At 55.4% G+C, this 26757-nt stretch overlaps 1 protein-coding gene across 1 annotated transcript; it reads right to left on the bottom strand.

The window, feature by feature from the left end:
* Positions 1-2073: 2073 nt before the first annotated feature.
* On the bottom strand, positions 2074-18996 carry RCC1L (RCC1 like). The gene is made up of 11 exons (XM_040972781.1): positions 18667-18996; positions 15286-15415; positions 14187-14315; positions 13474-13540; positions 12922-12973; positions 12071-12155; positions 11039-11220; positions 6670-6757; positions 5836-6009; positions 4221-4306; positions 2074-2827 (listed from the first exon to the last, which is right to left on the bottom strand). The coding sequence occupies exons 1-11, from the start codon at positions 18994-18996 to the stop codon at positions 2750-2752; spliced, it is 1401 nt and encodes a 466-aa protein (XP_040828715.1). The 3' UTR covers positions 2074-2749.
* Positions 18997-26757: the final 7761 nt, after the last annotated feature.

Raw genomic sequence — 26757 nt, forward strand, 5'->3', positions numbered from 1 at the left:
GTCTAGCTCTATCAAAACTGTGACCATTTAGGGAGTGAACCAGGGGATGGAAAGAGCTCTGTCTCCTTCTGTCACTCAGCCTTTCAAATACTGAACTCACATGTATCTATGTCTAAGAAGGGCACAGAGGGCTGGCACGTGGCCCCTACCATGAACTTAACAGGAAGCTTCCTCGTGGTGCATATCAAACACAGCAGGCGCTGGAAACAAAGGCACAAACGCCACGACCCAGACACGAATGGGGAGGGGGTCTGGCCTGTGGCAGGGGCAGCCCGGGGACCCTGGCACAACCTCCAGGATGTCTCCTGCTGTACACTGCCTGCTGTGTCAAAGGTCAAATTACCGGAGCCGCATCTGGATTTCTGTCTTATAGGAAAACTTCGGTACATACAAAGTTGGCATCATGGTTTAGGTCAGAGTCTCCTGAAAATATTGTTTTTTTAGCTTTTTTTTTAATTGGAAAGTCAAATTTACAGAGCAAAAGAAACATCTTCCATCTGCTGGTGCACTCCCAAGGTGACCACAACTGCTGGAGCTGAGCCGATCCGAAGTCAAGAGCTTCCTCCAGGTCTCCCACACAGGTGCAGGGTCCCAAGGCTTTGGGCCGTCCTCAGCTGCTTTCCCAGGCCACAAGCAGGGAGCTGGATGGGAAGCAGGGCTGCCAGGATTAGAACTGGTGCCCATAAGGGATCCTGACACGTGCAAGGTGAGGAGTTGAGCCGCTATGCTATCGCGCTGGGCCTGAAGCAGGCCTTGTTCCCAGGGGTGGGTGGTAGAATTTAGAGGGTTAAGCTGCTGCTTGGCACACCTGTAACCCATGCAGGAGTGTTGGTTGGAGTCCTGGCTGCTTTGCTTCTGCTTTGCTTTTGCTCCCTGCTCGTCCGACCTGGAAGGCAACCAGTGATGCTTGGCCCAAGTGCTTGGCCCTGCTAGTGGCATGGGAGACCTGGATGGAGTTCCAGGCTCCCAGCCTCAGCTTGGCACAGTGCTGGCTGTTGTAGGCATTTGGGGAGTGAACCAACGGATGGAAAACAAATTTGTTGTTGTTGCTCTGCCTTTCAAATACGTGAAAATAAGCACTTAAAAAATTGCTCCCTAGGGCCCAGCTCCAATCCTTTTTTTTTTTCCTGTTTACCCATTTTTTTTAAGCTTTTTTATTGGATAGATATACAGAGAGAAGGAGAGACGGAGAGGAAGATCTTCCATCCGATGATTCACTCCCCAAATCAGGAGCCGAGCACACTGCAACGTGTCACGCTGACACCCTTACGGACCTCACGTGTGTCTAGCCCCTTCTCTAGCTTTTCCAGTGGAGCTTAACACAGAGTGAAACAGGGCATGGGAACTCGGCACAGTCATGACACAGCGGCTTGGAAGCCCAGCTTCCTGCACTGGAGTCCTGGGCTCAACTCGGCTTGCAGTTCCATCTCCCGGCCAGCGCACACCCTCGGAGGCTCCAGTACCGGGGGCCGTGCGTGCCACCCACCAGAGGAAGCCTGGATGGAGTTCTGGCCACCAGGCTTCAGCCTGCCCTGCCTTTGGCTGTCATGTGCCTTGGCATTTGGGGCATGAACCAGCAGGTGGAAGCTCTTTCTGCCTTTCAAATAAAAATGAAGACAGGGAGGGCAATCGTTATGCTCCTGCAGGGTACAGGCAACACAAGATGGTTCTTCAAGTGCAGCCTTCCCACTCCCGGCCCCCCAATTCTGGCTTTCCCACAGTCCACCTGGTCCCCCCAACATGTTCACTGTGGTTCCTCCTCCCCTGAAGTGCCAGCTGCATGACCCAGCGTGGCAGGCGGGCCCTGTACCCTGGGCGGCCCACGGTGCTTGCAGAGTGGATGAACAGAAGGTACGGGGTGGGCAGGCTGCAGCGTGCCTGCTGTTGTCTTCTCCCACCACCCTCAGCGGAGCGGGATCATCGGCTCAGGAACACAGGGGTCTTCTAGAACGTTCTTCATTGCTTTGCATCTTAATCCAAAGCCTAGCTTTTTTTTAGGTTAATCTCTAAATGATCAAGGAAGAAAAAAAAAAAAAGACCTCTTTAAGCCCTTACAAACACAAAAGGCAGAAAATAGATTTTTATTCCAAAAGACATTTTTTTATAAGTTATTTTCAAAGACAAAGACAAGCTGGGGTCCTAAATCAGATGGTTGGGCTTTTTGGGTTTTGGGGTTTTTATGTGTACGTGTGTGTGATTTCTGGATCCTTCCCCCTCCTGGGCCAAAATCTGGCCCCAGGTCAAGCCTACCGGGGCAGCCGTGGGCAGGATCCCCAGCCGGGTGCGAGTCCCAGCAGCCAGCCTGTGGTGACTGGTGAGGGACAGCCCCAGGCTGTGGCCAGCCTGGCTGCCACCACTAAACTGCAACCTGCCTGTCCCAGACACACGGCACAGCTGGCCCAGGGCGCGGGATGCGCTGCAAGGAGCCAGAGCCTGAGTCGGCCCACGCCTTACAGTCGGACACAGTGACCCAGGAGACTACATCCTTCCCAAACCCAGGGTCTCCGGCAGCATGTGACGCCAGAGGCCAGCATGGCTTACCCACAAACAGCCATGAAGTGTGGAATCGCCTCCCGGTCCCTGTCCCCTTGGAGGCCTGCCCGTTGGAGGTTACACTCACTCCAGGACCCCCACAGGGACCCACTGAGGGCTTGGGAGCCAGCCAGTACCGGGCGTCTACACCAGCGGGCCTGCCCCCTTGGCAGCTAGCCTGGCCCCTGCCTCTGCAGAGCCGCCAGCGGGGGGAGACTCAGATGAATGACTTGGCCAGGGTCACTGTGTGATCCACTCCACAGGCCACGTCCACGGGCTGCCCGGGCATCGTCACCTGAAACAAACACAAGGCCCGGCGCACGTGAGCGGACATGGCGGGGACACAGGCAACCCTAGGTCATGTCAGCCAGGCACGCTCAGGCCAGCAGGCCGCCCATGCACGCAGCAGGCTGATGCTCAGCGCACTGGGCATCCCTGGCCCCGGCCCAGGCACATGGCCCCAAGCGGTGGCCCAGCCTTGCCCGGGGGTGACCACCATGGCTCCATGGATCCTTCCTGCTCCCAGCCCCGGGCCTGGTTTAGGAACCAGGTCCTTCTGGCCCAGTGGCTTCCATCACTGTGTCCCAGGTCGCCACCAGCCTCGGGGAGGAGCGCCTACTGTGTCTCTGAGGAGCACTGGGGCCCGGCCGTGGTCCCAAACACACAGCCCACTTCCCAGAGGGAGACCCAACCTGCTGGGTGGCTTCATGGCATGGGGGCACAAGGGCTTAAGCCACTGCCTGGGACACAGGCATCCTACAGGGACGCCTGGGAAAGCAGTGCCCCAAACATTCTCTCAACAAGAGCATCACTTTCTAATCAGTGTCTCCTGGCCCTGGGAGAGCATCCACAGGCAAAGAGAAGCAGGTGCAAATCTGGGGAGATCCCTGAGGAAGCCCTGGCTGGTCCACAGCCCTGGCTGGGGTGCGCAGGTGTGAATTCACCCCTGGGCTGGGTGACAGCAGCCAGGAGCTCTACAGCCTGGGGTGCTTGCTCAGCTTGGGGGGGGGGGGCATGCCTGAGCCAGATGGCCCCAGGCGGAAAGTACAGGTAACAGGTGCCGAGCCATGGCCACGGCCGGGGACACAGTCCATTAGGGACTCAGCGTACAAGGCAAACAGATGCTGGTAAACAAGTCCCACCGTCCTCCCGTGCTCCCAGAGCAGTCAGCCGCAGCAGAGCCTGTCCCAGCAGCCACTCTGCAAACAGGCCCTGAGCCCCTGGCCATCACACGGGCGCCCCAGGTTGGTGGGGGGCACCGAGCAAAACGTGCCGCCTCCACGGTGACAGGGCCCAGATGGGCTCCTAGCAACCCGCGCAGGCCATTAGCAGTGGGTATTTGCCTTGCCCACACAGGTGCCCTTCGCTTCACTAACCTGTGTCCCCCGCCCCCCATGCCCAAGCAAAGTAACCCACACAGCCCCGGGGTTCCCTGGCCAGGACATGCACCTCCTGGCAGAAACCCTGCTCCACAGGGTACCCACCCCTACACACACAGGGTGCTTCTCTTCCATGCCACGGGAGGATCTGAGGCCAAGGGCAGGTGTGAGACACCCCCCACTCACACATCCTACTCTGCCCTCCTCGTAAAACCTCTGCTCTGTCTGCTAAGGGTCAGGAGCTTTTGAGGGGACACCCTTCCCAGCACACTCAGGGGTCATCCAGCAGCCCACCGGGCCCAGCCTTACCCTCCATGGGAAATACTGGTCCTCCAGGCGGCCAATCCCCAGGCACCCTCGCACGTTCTTGCCCCACACGAACAGCTCTCCGCGGTCTGCAAAGGGAGGCAAACGGAGGCTGGGTCGGGGCAGGCTCTCCAGGAGGGGCAGCCTCTGACAGCTGGGAGGTCACGGCCCACAGGGAAGACCACTCAAACCAAACGCTTCGCATGCGTTTCCAAATGTTCAGTGCATAGGGCTGAGCCTTAGAACACTCTAGAACAACAGCGCACATAGCGCTGTGCTCGGTATCAGTCCCCGTGACTTTCCACTCACAGTCCCCAACGGGGCAGATACCTGGCTCAGCAGTGACACTGCTGCCTGCGAGGGTCTCATGTCATGTCACAGTGGCAAGGCAGCGGCCCCCAGGGCTTTTCTGCATGGAGTCAGAAAAAAAAAAAAACCTCGCAGTGTCACCCTCCTAGCCCATGCTGCAGCCAGCACGTGTGATTGGGGTCCCCTGCCACAGCCAAAACTCCGGACAAGAGCTGGTCAGGACCCTAGAACAACAGCCGCTATCCAGCAGTCTCCAGGTCAACGTGACCCCAGTTTCATGGCCAACGGTGGCCCAGAGGTTTAACAACAAAGTGTTTCTTGGGCCCAGTGCAATGGCTCAAGTGGTTAATCCTCCACTTCCAAGTGCAGCATCCTAGATGGACACTGGTTCATGTCCCAGCTGCTCCACTTCCCATCCAGCTCCCTGTTTGGGACCTGGGAAAGCAACAGAGGTTGGTCTAAGGCTTTGGGCCCCTGCACCTGCTTGGGAGATCCAGAAGAAGCTCCTGGCCTTGGATCAGACCATTGGCTATTATGGCCATTTGGGGAGTGAACCAGTTAATGGAAAATCTTTCTGTCTTTCCTCTTTATAAGTCTGTCTTTCCAATAAAAATAAATAAACCTTAAAGAAAAGAGAGAGGAAAAGTCTCTCATTTACTTCAGGACGACAAAGAGAGGCTAATGAGGGACGGTTCTGTCATGGCAGCCTGATCAAGCGTGGAGCAGCAAACAGAGCTGACAGAGCCGGGCGGGTAACTTGGAAAAGCGCCCGCTCAGGGAATTTGCAGGCTTTGGTATCAGGCAAACCCTGGAAGCAGCCTCCGTGTTGGCCCCCCTCTGACCGACCCTTCTCCCGGCAGTCGGGAGGGATGGCGGCTCTGCCCCACCCACAGGATGGGCTGATACACCTGCCGTGCCCAGTCCGCATGCCTGCCTCAGAGCAGGACTCTGGTTTGGCCAGGGAGGAGACCCCACTTCCTCATCACCCACAACCCCTCTGGTGTCCTCCACTTTCCTGCTGGTCCCCTTCCCTCCCACCGACCTCTCAAGAAAACCCACTTTCATATGAGCTCAACCACAAAGCCGATGAGGCAGAGACAAAATTCTAGGATGAGAAGGGGGGGGGAAAAAAAAAAAGACACACACACACACACTGTACAGCCTCCAGCCAGGTGGGCCCCAGCACTGGCCTCCCTCCTGGAGGATCCACACGGTGGCTGAGCCACACCACGCCATGCCACGCCACGCCACGCCATGCCGCCGGGCAGTGGCCAAGGCAGAGAGCAGCCCACGGCGGGGGGTCACTTACTGGTGAGGGCAGCAAAGTGGCTGAGGCCACAGCGGATGTGGGAAACACGGACATCGGGGCTGAACTCCGTCAGGCCAAAGAGGGTCGGGGGAATCATTTCTGGAAGCGCCGTTTCCAGCAGGTTTGGGCCTTTCCCAAGAATTCCATAGCCCCAGACAAACACATGGCCTTCTCCTGCACACACAGAACAAGCCAACAGTCAGAGAGTCACACTGCATGGGGCCTGCTCCCCCAAATCCAGGATGTGTCCCCCTCCTCACAATGGTGTTGCTTCCAGCCATGTGACCTGCCCCTTCTCTCCTGGTCTCCTGACCAGCCCGAAATTTCAAATAACCTCACCTGTGGAGTCTGTCTAGCCAGCCTCCCACAAACCTCCTATGTCTTGAAGGTGACCCAGGAGTGGGCGGCATGGTCCACAAAGGTGCCCCAAACAGAGGACTTGAACACAGCGCCCCCTGCTGACAGCTCTGCAAGTCACACTGATCAGAATAAGCCAAATTGGCAAATGCTTCTGCCAAGAAGCTCTGGGCACTGGGCAACAGAACGCATGGTTAGGAAAGTTGAATGCTTCTCAGTGTTGTCGGCTGCTTAACGCCAGGAGCAGGGGCCCAGGCTCTGAGCTCGAACCTCTCCCCCCCCCATATCTACCTATTACTTCCTGCCTGGAGACCCCGGCGGCCATCCGCCTGGAAATCCTACTTCGCCAGGGCTCTCACCCTGTCCAACGAGCTCTCCCCACAGCCAGGCGTGCGAGTCTAGCGGACCCCAATCCTGCCCTCGGCAATCCAGCCCCCAATCCCCGTGCCCCCTGAGCTGCTGGGATAAGGGGCTCACCGTTCACCACGGCACAGCCTGTGCCGCCACAGGCAGCCTGCTTCACTGTCCCCACCCCTGCGAAGGGCAGGCACCGGGGCACGTTGACCTAAACCAAAGGAAGGGTGCACACTGTTAGAAAACAAACCTGCGGGGCCAGTATGACAGCTCAACTGGCTCATCTTCTGCCTGCAAGTGCCGGCATGCCATGTGAGTGTGTGTTCGAGTCCCAGCTGCTATACTTCCCATCCAGGAATCTGCTTATGGCCTGGGAAAACAGCAGAGGACAGCTCAAAGCCTTAGGACCCTGCACCTACATGGGAGAGCTAGAAGACACTCCAGGCTCCTGGCTCCTGGCTTTGGATCGGCTTAGTTCTGGCTGTTTTGGCCATGTGGGGAGTGAACCAGCAGGTAAAAGAGCTTTCCTCTCTGCCTCTTTTTCTCTCTCTGTAAATCTGCCTTACAAATAGAAAAAGATAAATAAGCCTTTCTCTAAAAAAGGTGAGCATGAAGGCATGGTGCCAGGGCTCTGGCATAGCATATTACAGCTGCCTGTGGGATGCTGGCATCCCATATGGGTGCCAGCTCAAGGCCTGGCTGCTCCACTTCCCATCCAGCTCCCTGCGAATGGCCTGGAAAAAGCAGAGGAGGTTCAAGTCTTCTGGATCCTGGGGAGATCTGGAAGAAGCTCCTGGCTTCAGATCAGCTCGGTTTTGGCTATTTGGGGCATGAACCAACAGATGAAAGATCTCCCCATTTCTCTCTTCTTCCTTCTCTATACAACTTTTTCAAACAAAAATAATTATACCTTAAACAAAAAAAACCTTGTGATATTAAAAAAAAAAAAAAAAAAGGAGGGGCTGGCGAAAGAAGGCAGCGGAGGAAGGAGACCCAGGCTAGCACCCACAGAGAGGAGAGCACGAGGGCAGGTGCAGGGGTCAGCAGCTGCGTGGCAGGTCACGGTCAGCGTCAGACACACGGCAAACGTGAACAATCGCAACTCCCACCAGCAATTGTAAGAGCTGGAATGGGGGCGACCCCAAGGGGGTAGCTGCAGAGGCTTCCCTGCTGGGCCACTGCTCCTGCTGGTGAGCATGAGAGCTGAGACTGAGCACAGAGCAGGCTGGGCAGGGTTACAACACCCACTGGCCTGCATGTGAGCTGGGTTAGCAGGAGAGCCAGGCTAAGCTAAACAACTACATCCACTGGTGAGCATGCAGGAGCCAGAGTAAGTGCAGGCTGGTCAGGCTTTGCCGCAGCATCAGCCGGCAGGTGCTGGAAATGGGGGCAAGCCCTGTCCAGCTAGACTGCAGAACCACCTGGTTTGCAAGACCCAAGGATGGGAGAGGGTCTAGAGAGGAAACTGTGGGTACCTCTCGGATGGGCTGCAGCTCCCACTGGTGAGCATGAGAACCAGGGCTGGAGGTGGCCCTGGCTGGACAGGCGGTAGCACCCACCAGCATAAGTGAGGGCTGGATAGTGGGGTCAGTCGGGCTGAGCTAGGCTGCAGCACCCATGGGTGTGTACAAAAGCTGAATGGGATGTAGACAAACCAGTCTGTTGCACATACCAGCATATGCGGGAACTAGGGCGGGAGGGTGTCCTGGTGGGGGTTACTGGAAATCGTTCTGACTGGAATGCAGTCTCTGCTGCTGTGCCTGAGGGCCAAGTGTATGGTGGACAAGGTCAGGCTGGGCTCCAGCACCCACCGGCTTGTGTATGAGATGGGGCTGGAGACAGAACTGATCCAGCAACTGCAACCACCAGAGTGTGTGTGGGCTGATGTGGGTGACAGACTGAGCCGGATCCCATACCACAGTTCTGACTCACAGGAGTCAGGACTTGGGGGTCACCTCAGATGAGGTTTCTTTATAGACCCCTACTAACTGAACCACTGAACTCAGAATTCCAACCATGGGGAGCAACCCCAGTATCTGTGGTCTGACCGTGGAGTACAGGTGTCATAATGGGCCTCCCTGGTTGCTGAAATGCCGCCGTGGACAGCACGTCCAGATGCACATGGGGGACATGACAACCAGTTCACTGCAGAGGGTGCCCAGTACCACAGAGGGCAGAACAAATTAGACAGCTCCCCAGACAAGCATCTGAACGAACTGAGACTCTGAGACTCTAAGGTGGACTTTGTCAGCCAATGGACCTGAGAAGGATTTCCCCAGCCTTAGAGCAATGAAATCAACAGCACCTCAGAACTATCAAAACCACTTAGGCAGGACGCTCGGAGCATGCTCCACACCAGGGACCCTGGGATGACATCAGTTGGTCTTCCCCTATTCCTGGGGACTGATGCGGTTGGGCTGCTGGGAGCAGCCCTCTCCCCTTCTCTGTCCACATTCCCCAGATGCCAGAAGAAACAGACTGGAGGCAGCTGTCTCGTCCACTTTGCCCCATTCCTCAAACTTTCTCACCCTAATCAGTGGTCCACATGGGCAGGCATCCTTCTCAGCTATGTAAACATCACCAAAAATAAAATGAATTTATTATTAAAATATAGAGAGAAAAAGGAAAAAAAAAAAAAACATAATTGTACATAATTGTTGTAGGCCACTTCCCAAGGACCCCAGTCCCTTCCTCTCATATCCCTGCCTGACCCCCGTGGCCAGTGGCTGGCTCCTAACCAAAGCACCACCAGGAAGGGGTGTCGCTTCCAAGATCCAATGACGAGCCACAGGCAGCTGTCTCGCTGGCATTTCCCTGCCTTCCCACTGGCTTGCTCAGACCCACTGCAATGCCATGAGCTGGCCCACAGAGAAGGCCACGTGGCAAGGAAGCAGGGAAGGCCTGGCTGTGGGTACCGGCTGGCTAGTTGCCAGCGAGAGCGGGCGGGGGGTCCGAGGCTCAACGGTCCTACGTCCTGACCAACACCACAGAGTGGGCCTGGAAAGGCCCTGCTGCTGGGGCCCCGGGCAGCAGGACGAGCGGGCCTCCTCCTCTGCCCCTTCTCTCTGCTGATCTTAGAAACAATGCACTCGCTGGGCCTGGGGGAGGGACGGATCTGGCCCAGAGGTTAAGACATCTGCATCTCTCATCGGAAAGCGCCCAGGGTTCAAGTCCTGGTTTTGCTCCGCATTTCCGCTTCCTGTTAACGCCCACACCAGGAGGCAGCAGGTGATGGCTTGAGGGTCTGGGTCCCTGGCACCCCCGCAGGAGACCTGGACTGAGTTCCCAGTCCCAGCCACTGCAGGCACTGGGAGAGTGAACCAGAGGATGGGAAATCTCCATCTGTCTGTCTCTCTCTCTGCCTCTCTAAATAAACATGTATCAAAGCTGTTACACTGAAAAACAAGTTTCAAGTAAATAAATAACCACGCTTTCTTTGCCCTGGTGACTAGAGAGCACTCAGAACTAAACCTGCCACTGCTACTGGCCAGTGTGCCAGACCACAAGGAAACTGGTTTTGTTTTTCATCTTTGTGGCTGATCTTTGGTTTACCCTTGTCTGGAAGGGCAGCAGAAGATGGCGCAAGTGCCTGGGCCCCTGCACCCACAGGGGAGACCCAGAAGCAGCTCCTGGCTCCTGTCTTTGGCTTGTTTAACCCCAGCCATTGTGGCCACGTGGGGAGTAAACCAGCAGACGGAAGATCTCCGTCCTTCCCCTCCCTATCTCACTCAAATAAATACATAATTTTTAAAATTTATATTTAAAAACTTTATTTCCATTTTATTTGACCTACTGATTCACTCCCCAGGTGCCCAGAATGGCCAGCATTGGGCTAGGCCAAAGTCAGACAACCTGGATCTCACCCCCTGGGCCGGGGGCGGGGTCCCCAGCCTTGAGCCGTGATCTGCGACACCAGGCACTCCGACACAGCACACATCCCAAGCAGTGACTTTGGCACTGCACCAAGCGCCGGTCCCTGTAGCTCTAGTTTTTCAAAAAGAAGCCCTTGGTTTGAGAATTGCTGAGTGAGGACGATGAGTAGAAAGAAACGCCTCTGTAACAATCTCCATTTTGCTTAGGTTTGCCACCTCCTTAATAAAATGTTAAAAACCCTGTCTTGCTAGCAGCTCGCCTCCATGAGAAAGGGGGCAGACTCAGGGGTGGGGCCACAGGCAGGGTCCCCCCATGGCTGAGACTGGGATGAGGTCTCCAGGAAGCAGCAGACTGCCAATCGGGCACTTACCTGCAGGTGTATTATACTGTGCCCTAAAGTATACGGTGGCACCCCGGGGACTCCAGAAAGTCCCACAGCCCTACATATAGGCCAGTGGGCACAACCACACACAACGCCACCTGGGCCGTCTCCTCTATGTGCCAATAATGAGGCCCTAACCAGCACCTTACATCATGACATGGCGGGGTGCCCCTTTGACCATGCCTCCTGCTCTGGGTGTTCAAGTTTCTCGCCGCGTGCTGGCGGTGAGCTCCTTACCTGTGTGGAGTCAGTGACGGATGCCAGCTGCCGGTACTCAGAGTTGCCCCAACCGAAGAGACCCCCGTCGGCAGACACAGCCAGGCAGCAGTCGCCGTAGGTGGCCACCTGGATGACGCGCACGCCAGCGAGGTCTCCTCCCAGCCTGGTGGGGGAGCTGGTGATGTTGTAGTGGCCCAGACCTAACAAAAGGGCAGAGGACTTTCTCACCCTTTCTAGTAGCACTTGGCAAAGACTTCCTGGGTGATCAGGCCCAGTCTGTTCCTACAGCTGCTCACGTGACGGACGCCCTTCTCCGTGTCCTCTTGGATTGTAATTTGTTGCCTCTTCTCAACCCCTGGAATTTTCTAGGTCTAAGTTCAGTAAGAAACTTGGCCAAGGTGGAATACCAATACTGTGCGACCCCATCAGACTTTGCCATTCCCCGGGCACTGCTGCACTCACTACAAAACAGGAGGCTCACCAAGAGCCCCTCACACCCTCCCATCAAGGCTAAGTGAAGCTGGCATGGTGAACAGCCAGCAGAGGATGGCTAGACAGCACCTGTAATGAGAACACCTGCTAACGCCTGCACAGCCCCAGGCAGGGTTCCTCAGGCAGCCACCAAGGCAGCGACACGGGCCAGGGCCCCCCCCAACCCAAGGGGACCAGGACAGTATCTTACTGGCAGTATCCCCAGGCAACAGGCACAATGGTCTCTAGAGGAAAAGATGGCCACCTCAAGTCCTCAGGGCTTCCAGAAATGTAATACAAGGACAGATCAGATCACGATCCAACATGGCTCAGCTCAGGTGGGAAAGAGCCACCAGGGAGGACAGTCAGCAAAACAACCAAGAGCCAGCAACTCGCCCACGGTGCTTGCTGAGTCATTTCAGTGGGAGCCGTGGGCGTGGTGAACGGAACAGTGGGGCCCCCAGGGAAGTGAGGAGCCATAGCAGGAAGGTGCGTCGTGGCCCGGAAGGGCCTTCTAGGTCACTTCTTTATGACCTGGGCTGGGGCCCCACGCCACCCGTCGGGAGCCAGGGACAGTACCTGTTTGCCCGTCAGCGCCCCATCCGCACGAATAGACTTCTCCTCGATCCGTGACAAAGAGACTGTGATCCTGACCACAGGCGACCTGGCAGGTGGACACAAGAGGCTGCTGGGAGCCCAGCGCCCTCCCCGCAGCTCCTATCCCACTCCCCCTCCACGCCTCACTCTCCCCGGATCTGCCAGTCTAGCTTCCACCTCATACTCCACTGACACTGCACTCGCCAGAGTCAAGGGCCCAGGTTCTTTCACCAGCCTACGTGAGCCCTGGGGCATCTCTGCCTTGCTCACGCTCTGCATCTCATCACCACACAGTCCCCTCTCGGTGCCTGCAACAATCATGATCTTCTCCAACATCTGTCTTCTGCCCTCCTCACCCCTCACACTGCCCTGGGACCCTGCTCCTACCCCCGAGGTGCACCTGTCACCTTACATTCCAGGCTCAGTCACTCTAAGGAGCGCTAGCCTTCTGAGGAGAAACATTGCTCATTGAGCACCTGCTATGCCAGGCACCTTGTTAAGGCGGTGCCCATGGCCACCCGGGCAGGAGGGGCACCTCAAGAAGCTCAGTTAACACTCAGGCAGGGAGTTGAACTCAAAGCTGCATGACCCAGAAGCCTGCTTGAGAAACACTACACGCAGGGCCAGGGTCGTGACACGCCTGGTTCAACTGTGACCTGTGATACCCGCATGCCCTTCCATGGTGCCCTGGCTGTCCGACTCCCAGGTAATATCCATCCATCCATCCATCCACACAGTCTCCCTGATGACCATGCCACCATCCCATGCCAACGTGTAACCTTGCAGAAAGCCCCCAAGGGCAGGCTGAGTGGCTCTTAGACCCCGGCTCTCACCTGGACCACCTGTCCATCGAAGTCCTGCAGCCTGTGGACTTTGTGACTTTCACTGCCATTGGAAGCCAAGTTGGGGAAAGGAAAGAAAAAATGGTCATGGTGAGCTCCATGTGCACAGTCAGGGTCTGCTAGCGGGAGACCGACAACCCTCCCAACACTTCCACGCCTCCACACCCAGTCAACGCTAGAGCAAGCCTCAGGGTCGCAGACAAGGCAGGGATAGGCTGCGACATGAAAACAAAGCCAAACCCCAGGTGACTTGCCACAGGTAGTCAGGGCTGAGAGTAAGACCGGGGCCTGGCAGGGCAATACAAGGAACTACAGAGCAAAGATTAAAGTGATAGGGAGCTGAACTGGAAGCAGAGCAACCGAGACTTGAACCGCCACTCCAGGTGGCAGCTTAAGCTGTGCTGCTCCCAGCACACCCCCGCGTGTTCCCACGCTCTCCGTCCCCGCAGCTCAGGAACTCTGAGCGGCTCCACTCGTGGCAGGAAGCAGAGGAGTGGCTAACGCAGCAGCATTCCCGGGAGGGCTTTGTTTCCAGAATCTCACCTGTAAACTTCACCTTCCACCACCTTCCTTCCGCACTGCCCGTAGGAATTGTTCCCCATGCTGAAGACTAGAGAACACACACCATCAGCAGTTCAGACTGTGGGCTCCCGGGTCTAAGGACGTCAGGTCAATGGCGGGCAGGGAGGAAGGGAGAAGGGACTCCAAGCGGCCCCGACCATCCGTTCACCCAGACTTCCTTTCGGCAACACACCCGGCATCTTCAGGCTGACCCATGGGGATGTTAGGCCCACACCTTCCAGGGCCCGGCTCCATCCTTCCATTCCTGACACCTGCTACTAGGTTGCCCCTGACATCAAATCCCCTCTTGGAAAAGCTCTTAGGCCTGACATCTTTTCCCATCACGCGCACTTCTGCACACACTCACACGATGAGGCAAGGCAGGTGCTTTGGGCCTTCCCTGCAAATGCGTACTCTTCTGGAGGGGGACCAGGGCTCTGACAGACCCCCCACCACAGGAAGAAGACAGGACCAGCAGGTGTCACCTGGTCCAAGCGGACACATGGCCTGCTGTGGTGACACAGGACAAGGGAGTGGGAGCAGAGGCCCGGGGGGCGGGGGGGCATGCCGGGCACTGTCACTCAAATTGGCCAGCTCTGCCCAATCCGGCCCTGCGGAAGCCAGCCACAGAGGGTGCTTATCCACCTGGGGTAACATGGCCTCTCCCAGCACCAGGCTCCCATTGGGTCACCCACCTCCTTCGCTGTCCGTCAGCACCAGGGAGTGCGCCCTGCCACAGGCCACCTGCAGCACCCGGGTCTCCTGAGGTCTGTCCAGAGGCAGCGGGACGGGTGAGGGTTCCAACACATATTCGTAGCCCCTGTCTGAACAACCACCATGATACTAACACCCAGACTGAGAGCCACCCAGCATGCCTAACGCCCACGCCACCCAGGGCCGACAAAAGAGTCAAGGAGGAATGACTCACTCAAAGCCCCAAAGCCAGACCGATGCCCAACCCCAGCCCCACAAAGCCAGCTCACAGATGGCACACTTGGTCTTCTCAAAGAAATCTCTTTACATATCAGTTAATATCATTTATGCTTTTCAAACTGTTATTGGTTTGTATTTTATTTGAAAGGCAGAAGGGCAAAAGGGAGAACTTCCATCCAAGGGTTCACTCTCCAGGGCTGGGCCAGGCCAACGGCAGGAGCCCAGGGCTCAGGCCAGGTGTCCATGCGGGTACAGGAGGCCCTCGCAGGTGAGCCGTCAGCCCTGTCTCACACACACTGCATTCACAAGAAGACCAAAGGGAAGTAGAATAGCTGCGATGGCACCTCAACTGGCACTCTGACACAGAAAGCCAGTGTCACAAGCAGGGGCTTCACATGCTGTGCCACAGCACTGGTCCCTATGACTGTCCCCCAAAATACTGAAGAGGGGTCAACATAGCGAGTTAAGCTGCAATGCCAGCGTCCCATATGGACACTCAATGCAGAGGCCCAGCTTCCAGTCTAGCTCCTTGCTAATACGCCTCAGGAGAGCAGCAGAGGATGATCCAGGGTCTTGGGCCCCTGACACCCACATGGGACGCCCGGCTGGAGTGGCTGGGCTCCTGATTTCGGCCTGGCCTAGCCCTGACTACCACAACCTGTGAATGAACCAGCAAACAGACGATCTCTTTCTGCAGTGCTTCCGGTCACCCTGCCTTTCAAATAAAAGAAAAAGCCTTCTCTTGTCTGCCAGGGGCAGGTGGCTGCCCTTGTGCCTGAAGGATTGACACCCACAGGGGATGCCCTGGGCAGGCGTGGGTGCAATGGCGACCGCGCGGCCAGGGCTGGGCGGCTCACTCACTCTTATCTTTGCGGCTCCTGTGGAAGCCCAGCTGCGAGTCCTTGTTGAGCCCCATTCCCCAGACTTTGGTGACATCCTTGGTTCTGGAGGACAGTAAGGTGAAGCCATAGCCGCAAGCAGCAGACGAGATCTGGAAAAACAAAACAAAACAAACAAAAATTTAAAAAAATGAGTTCCCACAGAGCATGAAGGAGCCTGGGACATGCAGGTTTCTTCAGCAACCAGCGACAGGCTATGATCACATGCCGACAACAGGTGTGACAGACTCGGCCACTAACGGGGGGCTGAGCGCTTACAACATGACAGCCACGAGTTAGCTCATCTCATCTCATCTTGGCCCCCCCTCCGCCCCCGATGATTAACTTATTTTTATTAGGAAGGGAGATTTACAGAGAAGAGAGACACAGAAAGATCTTGCATCTGCTGATTCACTCCTCAAATAGCCACAATGGGCAGAGCCAGGCTGAGGTGACCTGAAGCCAAAAACCAGGAACTTCCTCTGGGTATCCCATCACCGGGGCCACCTTCCGCAGCTTTTTCAGGCTGTAAGCAGGGAGCTAGATGGGGAAATGAAGCAGCCGGAACAAACCAGTGCTCATATGGGATGCCGGTGCTTGCAGGTGGAAGATTAGTGTGCTCAGCCACCGCACTGGCCCCACCATCTCACCTTTTTTATAAGAGGTATTTATTTACGTAGGCATTATCTGGAACGCAGAGCAAATGAGACAGGGAGAGAAGAACAGAGATTTTTCCACGGTAACCAAGACTGACCCAGGTCAAAGCCAGGACCAGAATGCCACCCTGGTCCCCCATACAGCTAGCAGGGATCCAACACTTGTTTCATTTCCCACTGCCTTCCCAGGTGCATTAGCAAGGAGCAGGATGGAGGCAGAGCAGTACAGCCTTGGTCAACACTTGATACAGGATGCCAGTGACGCAAACAGCAGCTTAACCCATTGTGCTAGGTTGCTCCACTTCCCATCCAGCTCCCTGCCTGTGGCCTGGGAAAGCAGTCGAGGACGGCCCAAGGCCTTGGGACCCCGCACCCGCATGGGAGACCTAGAGGAAGTTCCTGGCTCCCAGCTTCGGATTGGCGCAGCACTGGCTACTGTGGTCACTTGGGGAGTGAATCATGGAACAGAAGATCTTCCTCTCTGTCTCTCCTCCTTTTTGTATATCTGACTTTGCAACAAAAATAAATAAATCTTAAAAACAAAAGAAAGAAAACTAGAGTTGTCTGGCCTCTGGAGGGCCCACACCTGTCACGCTCTCAGCAGGAGGGAGTGAACAGGATGGGGGGCAGAAGGTGGCCCCGGCCACACCGAGAAGCCGCTGACTCTGAAAACGACACCCAGTACCCCATGCTCACTCTCATTGCTTGGCGACGCAGGTTTGTTTAACATCCGACAAATATTTGGTGAGCACACATTTTACCGCAAGGCCCGTTCATCCGTGTGACAGCGTTTGAGGGGCACCTGCCCCACATCAGCCTTAAGTGCTGGGGATGGATTAGGTGCCAGGAGCTCTCCTAGCTCGGGCACTGTGACCAGGTCAGCCCATCACTCTACGAGAAGCAAGAGCACTGGACCAAAAATAATTGGTAAAAATCAAAACTACCACCTTTGGGGCGCTGACCAGTGGCAAATACACTGAGTACTATTTATTCATGAGAAACCGTCGGGGCTTCTCGCCTTTGGTTGCTCCGGTGCCCCGAGCAGTCAGCACAGCCATGCCCTCTCCCGACACGTTTACTAAGTTGTTTAGGAAGGCAGAGGGGGCTGGCGCCCTGTTCTTGGAGCCTAAAGCCTCTGCCTGGGGCCCCAGCAACTTATACGAGCACCAGTTCGTGTCCCAGCTGCTCCACTTCCCATCCAGCTCCCTGCCTGTGGCCTGGGAAAGCAGCAGAGGACGGACCCAAAGCCTTGGGACCCCATATAATCATAGAAGATCTAGAAGAAAATTGGCTCGGCTTGGGCTGTTGAAATCATTTGAGGAGTGAACCAGAAGGTAGAAGATCTTTCTCTTTCTTTCTCTTAATAAATCTACCTTTCCGATGAAATCAATAAATCTTTAAAAAAAAATTAAATAGATGAATGAATATCCTTACATTCATCTCTGGCTGGGCCAGGCCGAAGCTGTGAGCACAAAACTGGATTACATCTCCCCCACGTGGGGGGTAAAAGACGACACCGGCATCCTCCCGGGGTGAGAGGGGTCAGGATGCAAACCCAGGTGCCACCACGGGAAGCAGACCGCACGAACAGCACCTCAGCCATTGCGCGCAACGCCTGCCTAAGCACGGACGGCAAGAGCCTCAAGTCCAACAGCCAACTAAATAGGAAACAAAACATGAACAAAGCAGCCTGAGGAGGGCAAGGGCGGAGATGGCCACAGTCCGCACAGGAGGGGCTGAGAAACGAGCCACCCACGGAGGGTTCGCAACTCAAAGTGGTTCATGGACATAAGTAAGAACTAACGCTATGAAGGTTCTAGAAGAAAACAACCTTTGTGATCTTGAATCAGGCAAAGAATTGTTAAGAGATTATGGGCAGGGGGAGGGTCAGGGCCTGGTATGATTGCTCAATTGGCTAATCTTCCGCCTTCAAGCACCAGCATCTCATAGGGACACTGGTTGGGGTCGCAGCTGCTCCACTTTCATCCAGCTCCCTGCTTGTAGTCCCTGCTTGTAGTCTAGGAAAGCAGTCAAGGACGGCCCAGAGCCTTGGGACCCTGCACCCACGTGGGAAACCAAGAAGAAGCTTCTGGCTCCTGGCTTCGGATCAGCTCAGCTCCACTCATTGCAGTCATTTGGGGAGTGAGCCAGTGGATCCAACAGACTATTCATTTTTGGTTCTCCTCTCTGAAAATCTGCCTTTCCAATAAAAGTAGATAAGTCTTTTCAAATAAAAGCAGAGCTAGACTACCAAATACACAATTCACAGCATTAGATATCAAAGTGATAAAAGGCATTCAATGGCATTCCCTCCCCCGGGGCACGTTCACCACCTCAACCGCCCTTCTGGGTTCTCCTGCCCAGGCTAGCCCCGCGGGCGATCCCATGCCAGGGTCCCCCCATCACCTGTGGGACCCCTTTCCTCCCGTGGAACTCACTCACTCACAGGGCTGGCTGAGCCATGACAGGAGCCCCACACAAACACAGCCGGTCACCCCCTTTAGAAAGCTCAGCAACCAGCCCCCTAGGGTGGCTAGAACAGCGCCCTTCCCCGAAGCCTGGCGGCCAGCTTCCCTCCACGGGGCCGAGGGCGGCAGGCAGGCAGGCGAGGAGGAGGAAGATGATGAAGAGGAGGAAGATGAAGAGGAGGAGGGAGATGAGGAGGAGGAGGAGGGCGCCGATGAAGAGCAGCAGGCCGCGGCGCCCACCTTCTGGTCCAGCTCCAGGCGGTAGGGCACGTTCTGGATGCGGCGGCGCGGCCGGGAGCCGGCGCGGGGCCGGGGCGAGGAGCTGGGCACCACGAAGCCGGGCACGCCCAGCGCCCCCGAGAAGCTGAAGCCCCACACGAAGACGCGATGGCCGCGCGCCGCCCGCTCGCCCACGTACTGCGCCACCGGCGCGTCCGCCTCGGCCTCGGCCGCCTCGCGCCGGCTCCGCGAGCGCCCGGCCGCCGTCCAGTGCCCGCGCCAGCACCCGGGGCCGCCCAGCCGCCGGCCCAGCCGAGCCCCGGCCGCCACCGCCGCCGCCGCCAGCGCCATCCTGCCCTGCACGCCTCACCCGCTGCTGGGCGCCGCCATCGTCCGCAACCTTTCACCCGACGCGCCGGCGGAAGTGGCGCCGCCATGATTAGTCCTGGCTGAAGGCAGAGGCACTAAGGGCAGCCCAGAGCCGGCTGGTGTGGGTGCTCACCAGTCCCGTGCTGGGGTTGATCTGCAGCTAGGGACGCCCCGGCCCCCACATTCGTTCAGATTCTTTTCTTGTCCTGGATTGTGTGCTGCCTGGGCCACGTAGTTTATCATCGTCACTTAACAGCCAAGCTTGCTCCAAGGTCTGGGGGGGGGGCCCTTCCGGCTCTACTCAGGCTCCATGTCCATGTCCCCTTATAAAATCATCTCTTCTAGTCAAAATACGTACTGCTAGGCAGGCACTGGGGTGCAGCAGACTTAGGGACCACGTGGGATGCCAACATCCTGTATTTGCTGCAGGTTTCTGTCCTGGCTGACTTCCTGCTAAGTGCACCCAGGGCCACCAAGGAGGAGACGTGCTGGAGGTCCAGGCTCCTGGCTTCGGCCGGATCCCAAGCAGGCACTTCGGGGGAAGAGTCAACAGGGGCAAGATCTCTCTGTGTTTCTGTGTCTTACTTTCCTTCTGTCTCACACTGACTCAAATATGTAAACCTGCAGAGAAACACTGGAGTACAGCCCAGGGGTGAGAGACGGTGTGTGTGTTGGAAAGTGACCTAACCAACCTAAGAAACAGCTTGGCACAGCCCTTGGGTGCCTTCTAGTGGATGCTGCTAGCTACAGAATGATTCACCATTATCCTAAACCATGGATAAAACCATTCACAAGGAGCTGACATGATGGCTCAACTGGCTAATTCTCCACCTGCAAGCACCGGCATCCCATGTGGGCATCAGTTCATGTCCCGACTGATCCATTTCCCATCCAGTTCCCTGTTTGTGGCCTGGGAAAGCTGTGGAGGATGGCCCAAATGCTTGGGACTCTGCACCTACATGGGAGAACCAGAGAAAGTTCCTGGCTCCTGGTTTCAGAGCAGCTCAGCTCTGGCCATTGTGGCCACTTGGGGAGTGAACCAGCAGATGGAAGGTCCTTCTGTCTCTTCCTTCTGTAAATCTGTCATTCCAATAAAATAAAGTATTTTAAAAGAGAGAGAGAGAAACAGGGGCCTGGCACTGTGACCTAGTGGCTAAAGTCCTCACCTTGAATGTGCCAGGGTCCAATATGGTTCTAATCCTGGCAGCTCTACTTCCCATCCAGCTCCCTGCTTATGGCCTGGGAAAGCAGTCGAGGACGGCCCAAAGCCTTGGGACCCTGCACCCACATGGGAGACCTGGAAGAAGTTCCTGACTCCTGGCTTCAGACTGATGCAGCATTCGCCATTGCGGTCACTTGTGAATCATTGGACACTCGAGTCCGCCTGTGCACAAGCTATTGTCTTTTTAAGATTTACTTATTTGAAAATCACAATTACAAAAAAAAAAAAAAAGAGGGCCTGGCATGATAGTGTGGTTAAAGTCCTCGCCTTGACCTCACCAGGATCCCATATGGGCACTGGTTCTAATCTCAGCAGCCCCGCTTCCCATCCAGCTCTCTGCTTGTGGCCTGGGAAAGCAGTCGAGGACAGCCCATAAGCCTTGGGACCCTGCACCTGCTTGGGGATTCCTGGCTCCAGACTTCACATTGGCTCAGCTCTAGCCATTGCGGCAGCTTGGGGAGTGAACCATCAGATGGAAGATCTTCCTCTCTGTCTCTCATCTCTCAAATCCTTTTTTTAAAGATCTATTTATTATTACAAACTCAGATATACAGAGAGGAGGAGAGATAGAGAGATAGAAAGATCTTCCGTCCGATGATTCACTCCCCAAGTGAGCGCAACGGCTGGTGCTATGCCGATCCGGAACCAGGATCCAGGAACTTTCTCTAGGTCTCCCACGTGGGTGCAGGATCCCAAAGCATTGGGCCGTCCTCAACTGCTTTCCCAGGCCACCAGCAGGGAGCTGGATGGGAAGTGGCGCTGTTGGGATTAGAACTGGCGCCCATATGGGATCCCAGAGCATTCAAGGCGAGGACTTTAGCCGCTAGGCCACGCCGCCAGGCCCAATAAATCTTTAAGAAAGAAAGAAAATAAGTCAGAATTACAGAGCAAGTGAGAGACAGACAGAGAATCTTCCATCCACATTATCCCCGGTGGATGACCCGGGCTGGGCCATGTTAAAGCCAGGAACCAGGAGCGTCTTCCACGTCACCACGCAAATGCAGAGTCCCAAGGCTTTGGGCCATCTGCTACTGTGTTTGCAGGACACAAGCAGGGATTGGGATGCTGAGCGGAGTAGCCTGGATGTGAACCAATACCCATATTGGGATGCAGGTGGCTGGAGCCGTAGGATTACACAGCAGAGCTATCACGCTGTTCTCAGTTTTCAAAATTGGAAGACCAGCAATTCTGGATGGGCCTCGTAAATTTCTGCATTTGAGGTTTAGCAGAAGTCATGGTTACAGTTTCAGGACAGAAGCTGCAGTGTACCCACTGGCCGGCAGGGGGCGCTGCTTTCCCACAAAATTCCCACTGTCACATGGAATGCAAGCATGCCAAGCAGTGCCCTCTAGTAACCAATTTTTAAATACATATCAACTTGATACCGAAAACATATTTCATCGTTACTTTAGTTTGTATTTCTTTTTTCCCCAAGCAATGTGTGTGAGTGTTCAAAAACACTTTCATTCTTATTAAGAAACAAATTTTAAAAGTTTCCCTCCCCAGATGCGTGCAACAGCTGGGAGCCCCAGCTGGGCTTGCCACAGGGGTGCAGTGGGGCTCTAGGGAGCCATCACCACTGCCCTCCACAGAGCTCGCAGTGACCAGCAGCAGGAGGCAGAATCAGAGCCGGGACTCCAGCTCCTCAGGATGAGACTCGGGCATCCCACGGGTGCTAACATGATACCAAACACCTGGGATCTGGAGGAAGACTACATCTCACCTTGCTTCCACGGAGGAGCTTGCTTTTCCATTCCAAATCAGAACCTCAGTTCTTCATTTTTTTTCTTTTTATCGGAAGGGCATCCAGCTCCGTTTGTGGCCTGGGAAAGCAGTCGAGGAAGGCCCAATGTCTTGGGACCTTGTACCCACGCTGGAGACCCAGAGGAAGCTCCTGGTTCTTGGCTTCGGATTAGCTCAGCTCCAGCCATTGCAGCCACTTGGGGAGAGAAATCACCAGTCAGAAGATCTTCCTCTCTGTCTCTCCTCCTCTCTGTGCATTTGCCTTTCCAATAAAAAAGAGATAATCCATTAACAAAAAGAAAGAAAGAAACACCGACCCTTGAGCAATGCGAATGTCTAATGGAATTTTTAAAAAAGATTTTATATTTATTTTTATCAAAAACGCAGGTCAGATTCAGACAAGAGAAATTAAAAAGACCTTCCACCCACTGGTTGATTCCCTAAATGGCCAGACGGACAGGGCTAAGCTAATCTGAAGCCAGGAGCTTCAACTGGGTCTCCCAAGCGGGTCAGGGTCCCAAAGCTTTGGGCTGTCCTCGAATGCTTTTCCAGGCCACATGCACGGAGCTGGAAGGGAAGAAGAACAGCTGGGACCCGAACTGGTGCTTGCAAGGTGACAATTTAGCCATTTTGCCATTGATGGCTGCCCAGGGCACTAGAGACAAGGGGGCTGGTCTGCTCCGCCCAGCGTATCTCCCAGGCTTCAGCCTGGAGAAAAAAAAACCACAGGAGCCAGTTATGGCCCCGACCTGTCGGGATTCCAATTGACCAATGGCACCCCTGAATGGATATGCCTTACATAGTCGGGACACAGACAGCCCCTGTGCCTGCCAATGTGTCTAGGGGGTTATAAAACTCCTCCACACTTAGCTCAGGAGCCCTTTTCACTTCCCTCTTCCTTCCCCTCTGCACGAAGAGGGCCCAGGAGCGGATTTTCCAATAAAGCTTCCATCTCAACTCTGAACAACTTGCCGATATTATTCCACCAGCGGGCGGGAGGTCGGTGGCACCCTTCTATTTTCTTTTCTTTTCTTTTTTTTTTTTTTTTTTTGACAATTTCAAAAGACGTCACTGAAAAGCACTCAGTAAAGTCAGGCTGTAATGGTTTGAATGGGCAGCTCAGGACTACATGGGAAGCCACTGAGTCCATGCGTGGGTCAGGACAGGTTGCTGGAGTTTCTGGATGGAAAAAAAAAAAAAAAAAACCCAAACCGTGCAAGCGGTCAGGCCGTTGCACTGGTCATTCCCATTGTAATCCTGCAAAAATAAAAATTAAAAAAAAAAAAAAAGAAGAAATTGACCGGGGCCAGGCCCAGCTGGCCCCAGGGTGGACTGCGGCGCGCAGCCCCCATTGGCTTCTCAAAGCACCGGAAACAGCAAACTCCCACTTGGGGCGCTGCTGCGGACACCCGGGTCCAGGCTGCCTTCCAGGAAGCAAACAAAAAAATTCAAAAATAAATAAATAAATGTTAAAGGAAACAAAAAAAAAAAAAAAAAAAGGAGGGAAAGCAAGAACAGAAGGGCTCGCGTGGAGACCAGGGCCTCGGCGGCCGCCCACTCAGCCACACTCGCCCGGGGCGCCGCCCTCGGCCCTCCCCGGCGGCCCAGGCCTCCGACCCCGCGGCCCCGCGTCCTCAGGTGCGTACCCCGCGCCCGGCCGCCATGAGGAGCGGCTGGCTGGCTGCCTGAGTAGGGGAAGCGTGTCCCTTCGGGGGAACCCGGGGACGGGAAGCCGCTGGCGGGGGACCGGGCGCGAGGTTTGAGGGCGGCGACTCGCGGCGGCCCCGGCGGCGTCAGGCTGTTCTCGAACCCCGGTTCCCCCTGAGTGGTGGGGTGGGGGTGGGGCGGGCGGCGGGGGAGGGAGACGGCGGCCGGACGCATGGCGTGCACAGTTCTCCTTTCTGATTGGTTGGATGCGGACGTGTGGTGGGATGCTAAGGGAACTGGGAGGGCGGGACTTCCTCCCTGTTGCCTGGTAACTGCGTCCCGACTCCGCCCTTGAGGGCACTGGGGCGCCGGCGCTTTGGGGTGGACGCGGGTTCTGGCACTGTGCTAGGTAGAGGGCCTGGACGTGTTTGTGGGTGGAAAAGAAATCCACTGTCCAGGAAGGGAGGAAAAAGAAAGCTCCAAGGCCTGCGAAGGGATGGTCTGGTGTACAGATGAAATCTACATGGGGTGGGCTGGCAGGGCTGTGTCCTCCGCCCCTCAAATGAATAGTTTTATTGAGATAGGCCGTGCCAGGGTGTCTTTTTTTTATTTTTGGATTATCATAGATTGGTGCATTCCGAAATATTCAGCCATGGGTCTTCACTTTACAAAAGGACCTGGGGTTTTCCCATCCCCCAGTGCACGGCCGAATGGCCCCAATGACAAGGCCAGCCAGGAGCCAGGCGCTTCTTCTGGATGTCCCACACAGGAGCAGGAGCCCAAGCACTTGGGCCATCCTCTGCTGCTTTCCCAGGCCGGAAGCAGAGAACTCGATAGGAAGTAGAGCAGCCGGGACTCAAACCATTGCCCATAGAGGAAGCTGGCATTGCAGGCCGCAGCTTCATGAGCTATGCCACAGCGTCGTTTGTACTCACCTCACCCCAAGCATGATATTTTCAAGAGAAAAAAAAAAAACGAGCTCCATGTTTTAATTTGGTACTGATAGTTGGAGCCATACCGATGGCCGGCTCGAAGGTCATTCAGAGAAGCCCACCGTGACAAGTAGAGGCAGGGCTGGGCGTGGGGATGGTTGCTGGTGGCCAGCTGGTGGCCATGGACCGTAGCAGCTTGCAGTAGGTCTTGGCCACTCCTGTCTGGACCCTGCTTAGCCCTGGGGTCTTGGCTCACAGCCTTGGTCCTGGGCAGCCCCTGCCCCTGATGTTCAGGCTGTAGCCCTTGCACAATGGATGCCCATGTTTGATCTACCGACTCATTTCCCAAATGGCTGCAAGGACTGGAACAGGGCTGATCTAAAGCCAGGAGCCTCCTCTGGGTCTCCCACCTGGGTGCAAGGGTCCAAGCACTTGGGCCGTCTTCTGCTACTTTCCTAGGTTCATTAGTGGGAGCTGGATCACAAATGAAGGAGCCAGGACTCGAACCAGTGTCCATAGGGGATGTTGGCGCTTGTAGGTAGAGGGCTAGCCTGTTGAGCCACTGCTCATTTTGAAAACACTTTTGACATTCCGGTCAACTTAGAGATGACTGTAGTGTACTATATGAAAAGTGTGGTGCTTGCCCCTGGTGTTGGGCCTTGTCAGTCAAGACTTATTTCCAAGGAAGACTTTATTGAAACCTTCCTGTGGAAAGAATTATGGTGGGGGAATGAAGCAACAGAGGGAAAGTGTGTGTGTGTGTGTGTGTGTGTGTGTGTGTGTGTGTGTGTGTGTGACTTTCTGTCTTTGGCAATCTGCCTTTCAAGGAGCTGAAAGACACAGGCAATATTAGATGCTGGGGCCCAGGAGATGTTGCTACACCTGCCAAGTCGGGTGTCCCTACAGCAGAAGGTAGCCAACCTCAGGCTGGGCTGCCCGCTAGTGGGTACCCATCATTGCAACATCGTGTTATTAGCTCACAGGGAGAGAAATGAACCTGAGCCATCTCCCCAGGGGTCTGTATCTTTTTTATATATATATATTATTATTGGAAAGTCAAAGACAAGGAAAGACAGAGGAAGATCTTCTGTCCGATGGTTCATTCCCCAAGTGACTGCCGATCCGAAGCCAGGAGTCAGGAGCTTCTTCCAGGTCTCCCACGTGGGTGCAGGGTCCCAAGGCTTTGGGCCGTCCTCAACTACTCTCCCAGGCCACAAGCAGGGAGCTAGATGGGAAATGCAGCACCCGGGACTTGAACCAGTGCCCACTTAAACCAGTGCCCACATGAGATGCTGGCACTGCAGATGGAGGAATAGCTTGCTGTGCCAATGCATCAGTCCCTGGTGATTTTTTTTCAGAAAGACACATCCCTGCTGGTACCACTGATGCACTCTTTCAGTTTCCCAGTTCCGGGCGTGGAGTGTGCATAGAGTCATCAGATTTGGTTCCTCCTTTTTTCCTTAGTTTAAAAAAAAATAATGGGCCCGGCGCGGTGGCACAAGTGGTTAAGGTCCTCACCTTGCATGCCCAGGATCCCATATGGGCGCCGGTTCTATCCCAGCAGCCCCGCTTCCCTTCCAGCTCCCTGCCTGTGGTCCGGGAAAGCAGTCGAGGACGGCCCAAAGCTTTGGGACCCTGCACCCGCGTGGGAGACCCGGAAGAGGCTCCTGGCTTCGGATCGGCATGGTATCGGCCCGTTGCGCTCACTTGGGGAGTGAATCATCGGACGGAAGATCTTCCTCTCTGTCTCTCCTCTCTATATATCCGCCTTTCCAATAAAAAAAAATAATAAAAATAAATCTAAAAAAAATTTTAAAAATTAAAAGAATATTATTTGCTCTTATCTCCCAGAGGGACAGAGAGAAGGGAGGCAGCTGCTGTCCCACGCCTTGGTTCACGCCCTGGATGCCTGCTTAGCCAGGGCGGGGCCAGGCTGAGCCCCGGAGCCTGAGACGTCAGAAAACCAAGACAGACAAGCTTGGTGTCTCGTGTGCATGGCAGGAACTCAGCTCCCCCGCCTCGCTTTCTGTTTTCTTTTTAAGATGTATTTATTTATTTGAAGGTCAGAGAATTACAGGGAATCTTCCATCTGCTGAGAACCCACTACCGGAAGGAAAACTGTTGTCTGCTGGGGTCTTGCTTAAGCAGAAATATGGAGTCAGGAGCCGTAGCTGGGAATCGAACCCAGGTCACACCCAG

This window comes from Ochotona curzoniae, unplaced genomic scaffold, assembly GCF_017591425.1.
Source record: "Ochotona curzoniae isolate NIBS_2020 unplaced genomic scaffold, NIBS_Ocur_1.0 contig_2321, whole genome shotgun sequence".
Taxonomy (NCBI): Eukaryota; Metazoa; Chordata; class Mammalia; order Lagomorpha; family Ochotonidae; genus Ochotona; species Ochotona curzoniae.

Excerpts from the sequence above, each read along its gene's own strand:
- RCC1L (XM_040972781.1), bottom strand. The coding sequence starts at position 18,996 with ATGGCGCTGGCGGCGGCGGCGGTGGCGGCCGGGGCTCGGCTGGGCCGG. Across the intron at positions 6,758-11,038 it reads CCGTCACTGACTCCACACAG|GTCAACGTGCCCCGGTGCCT; the intron begins GTAAGGAGCTCA and ends CCTTTGGTTTAG. Across the intron at positions 2,828-4,220 it reads ACCAGTATTTCCCATGGAGG|GTGACGATGCCCGGGCAGCC; the intron begins GTAAGGCTGGGC and ends TGTTTGTTTCAG.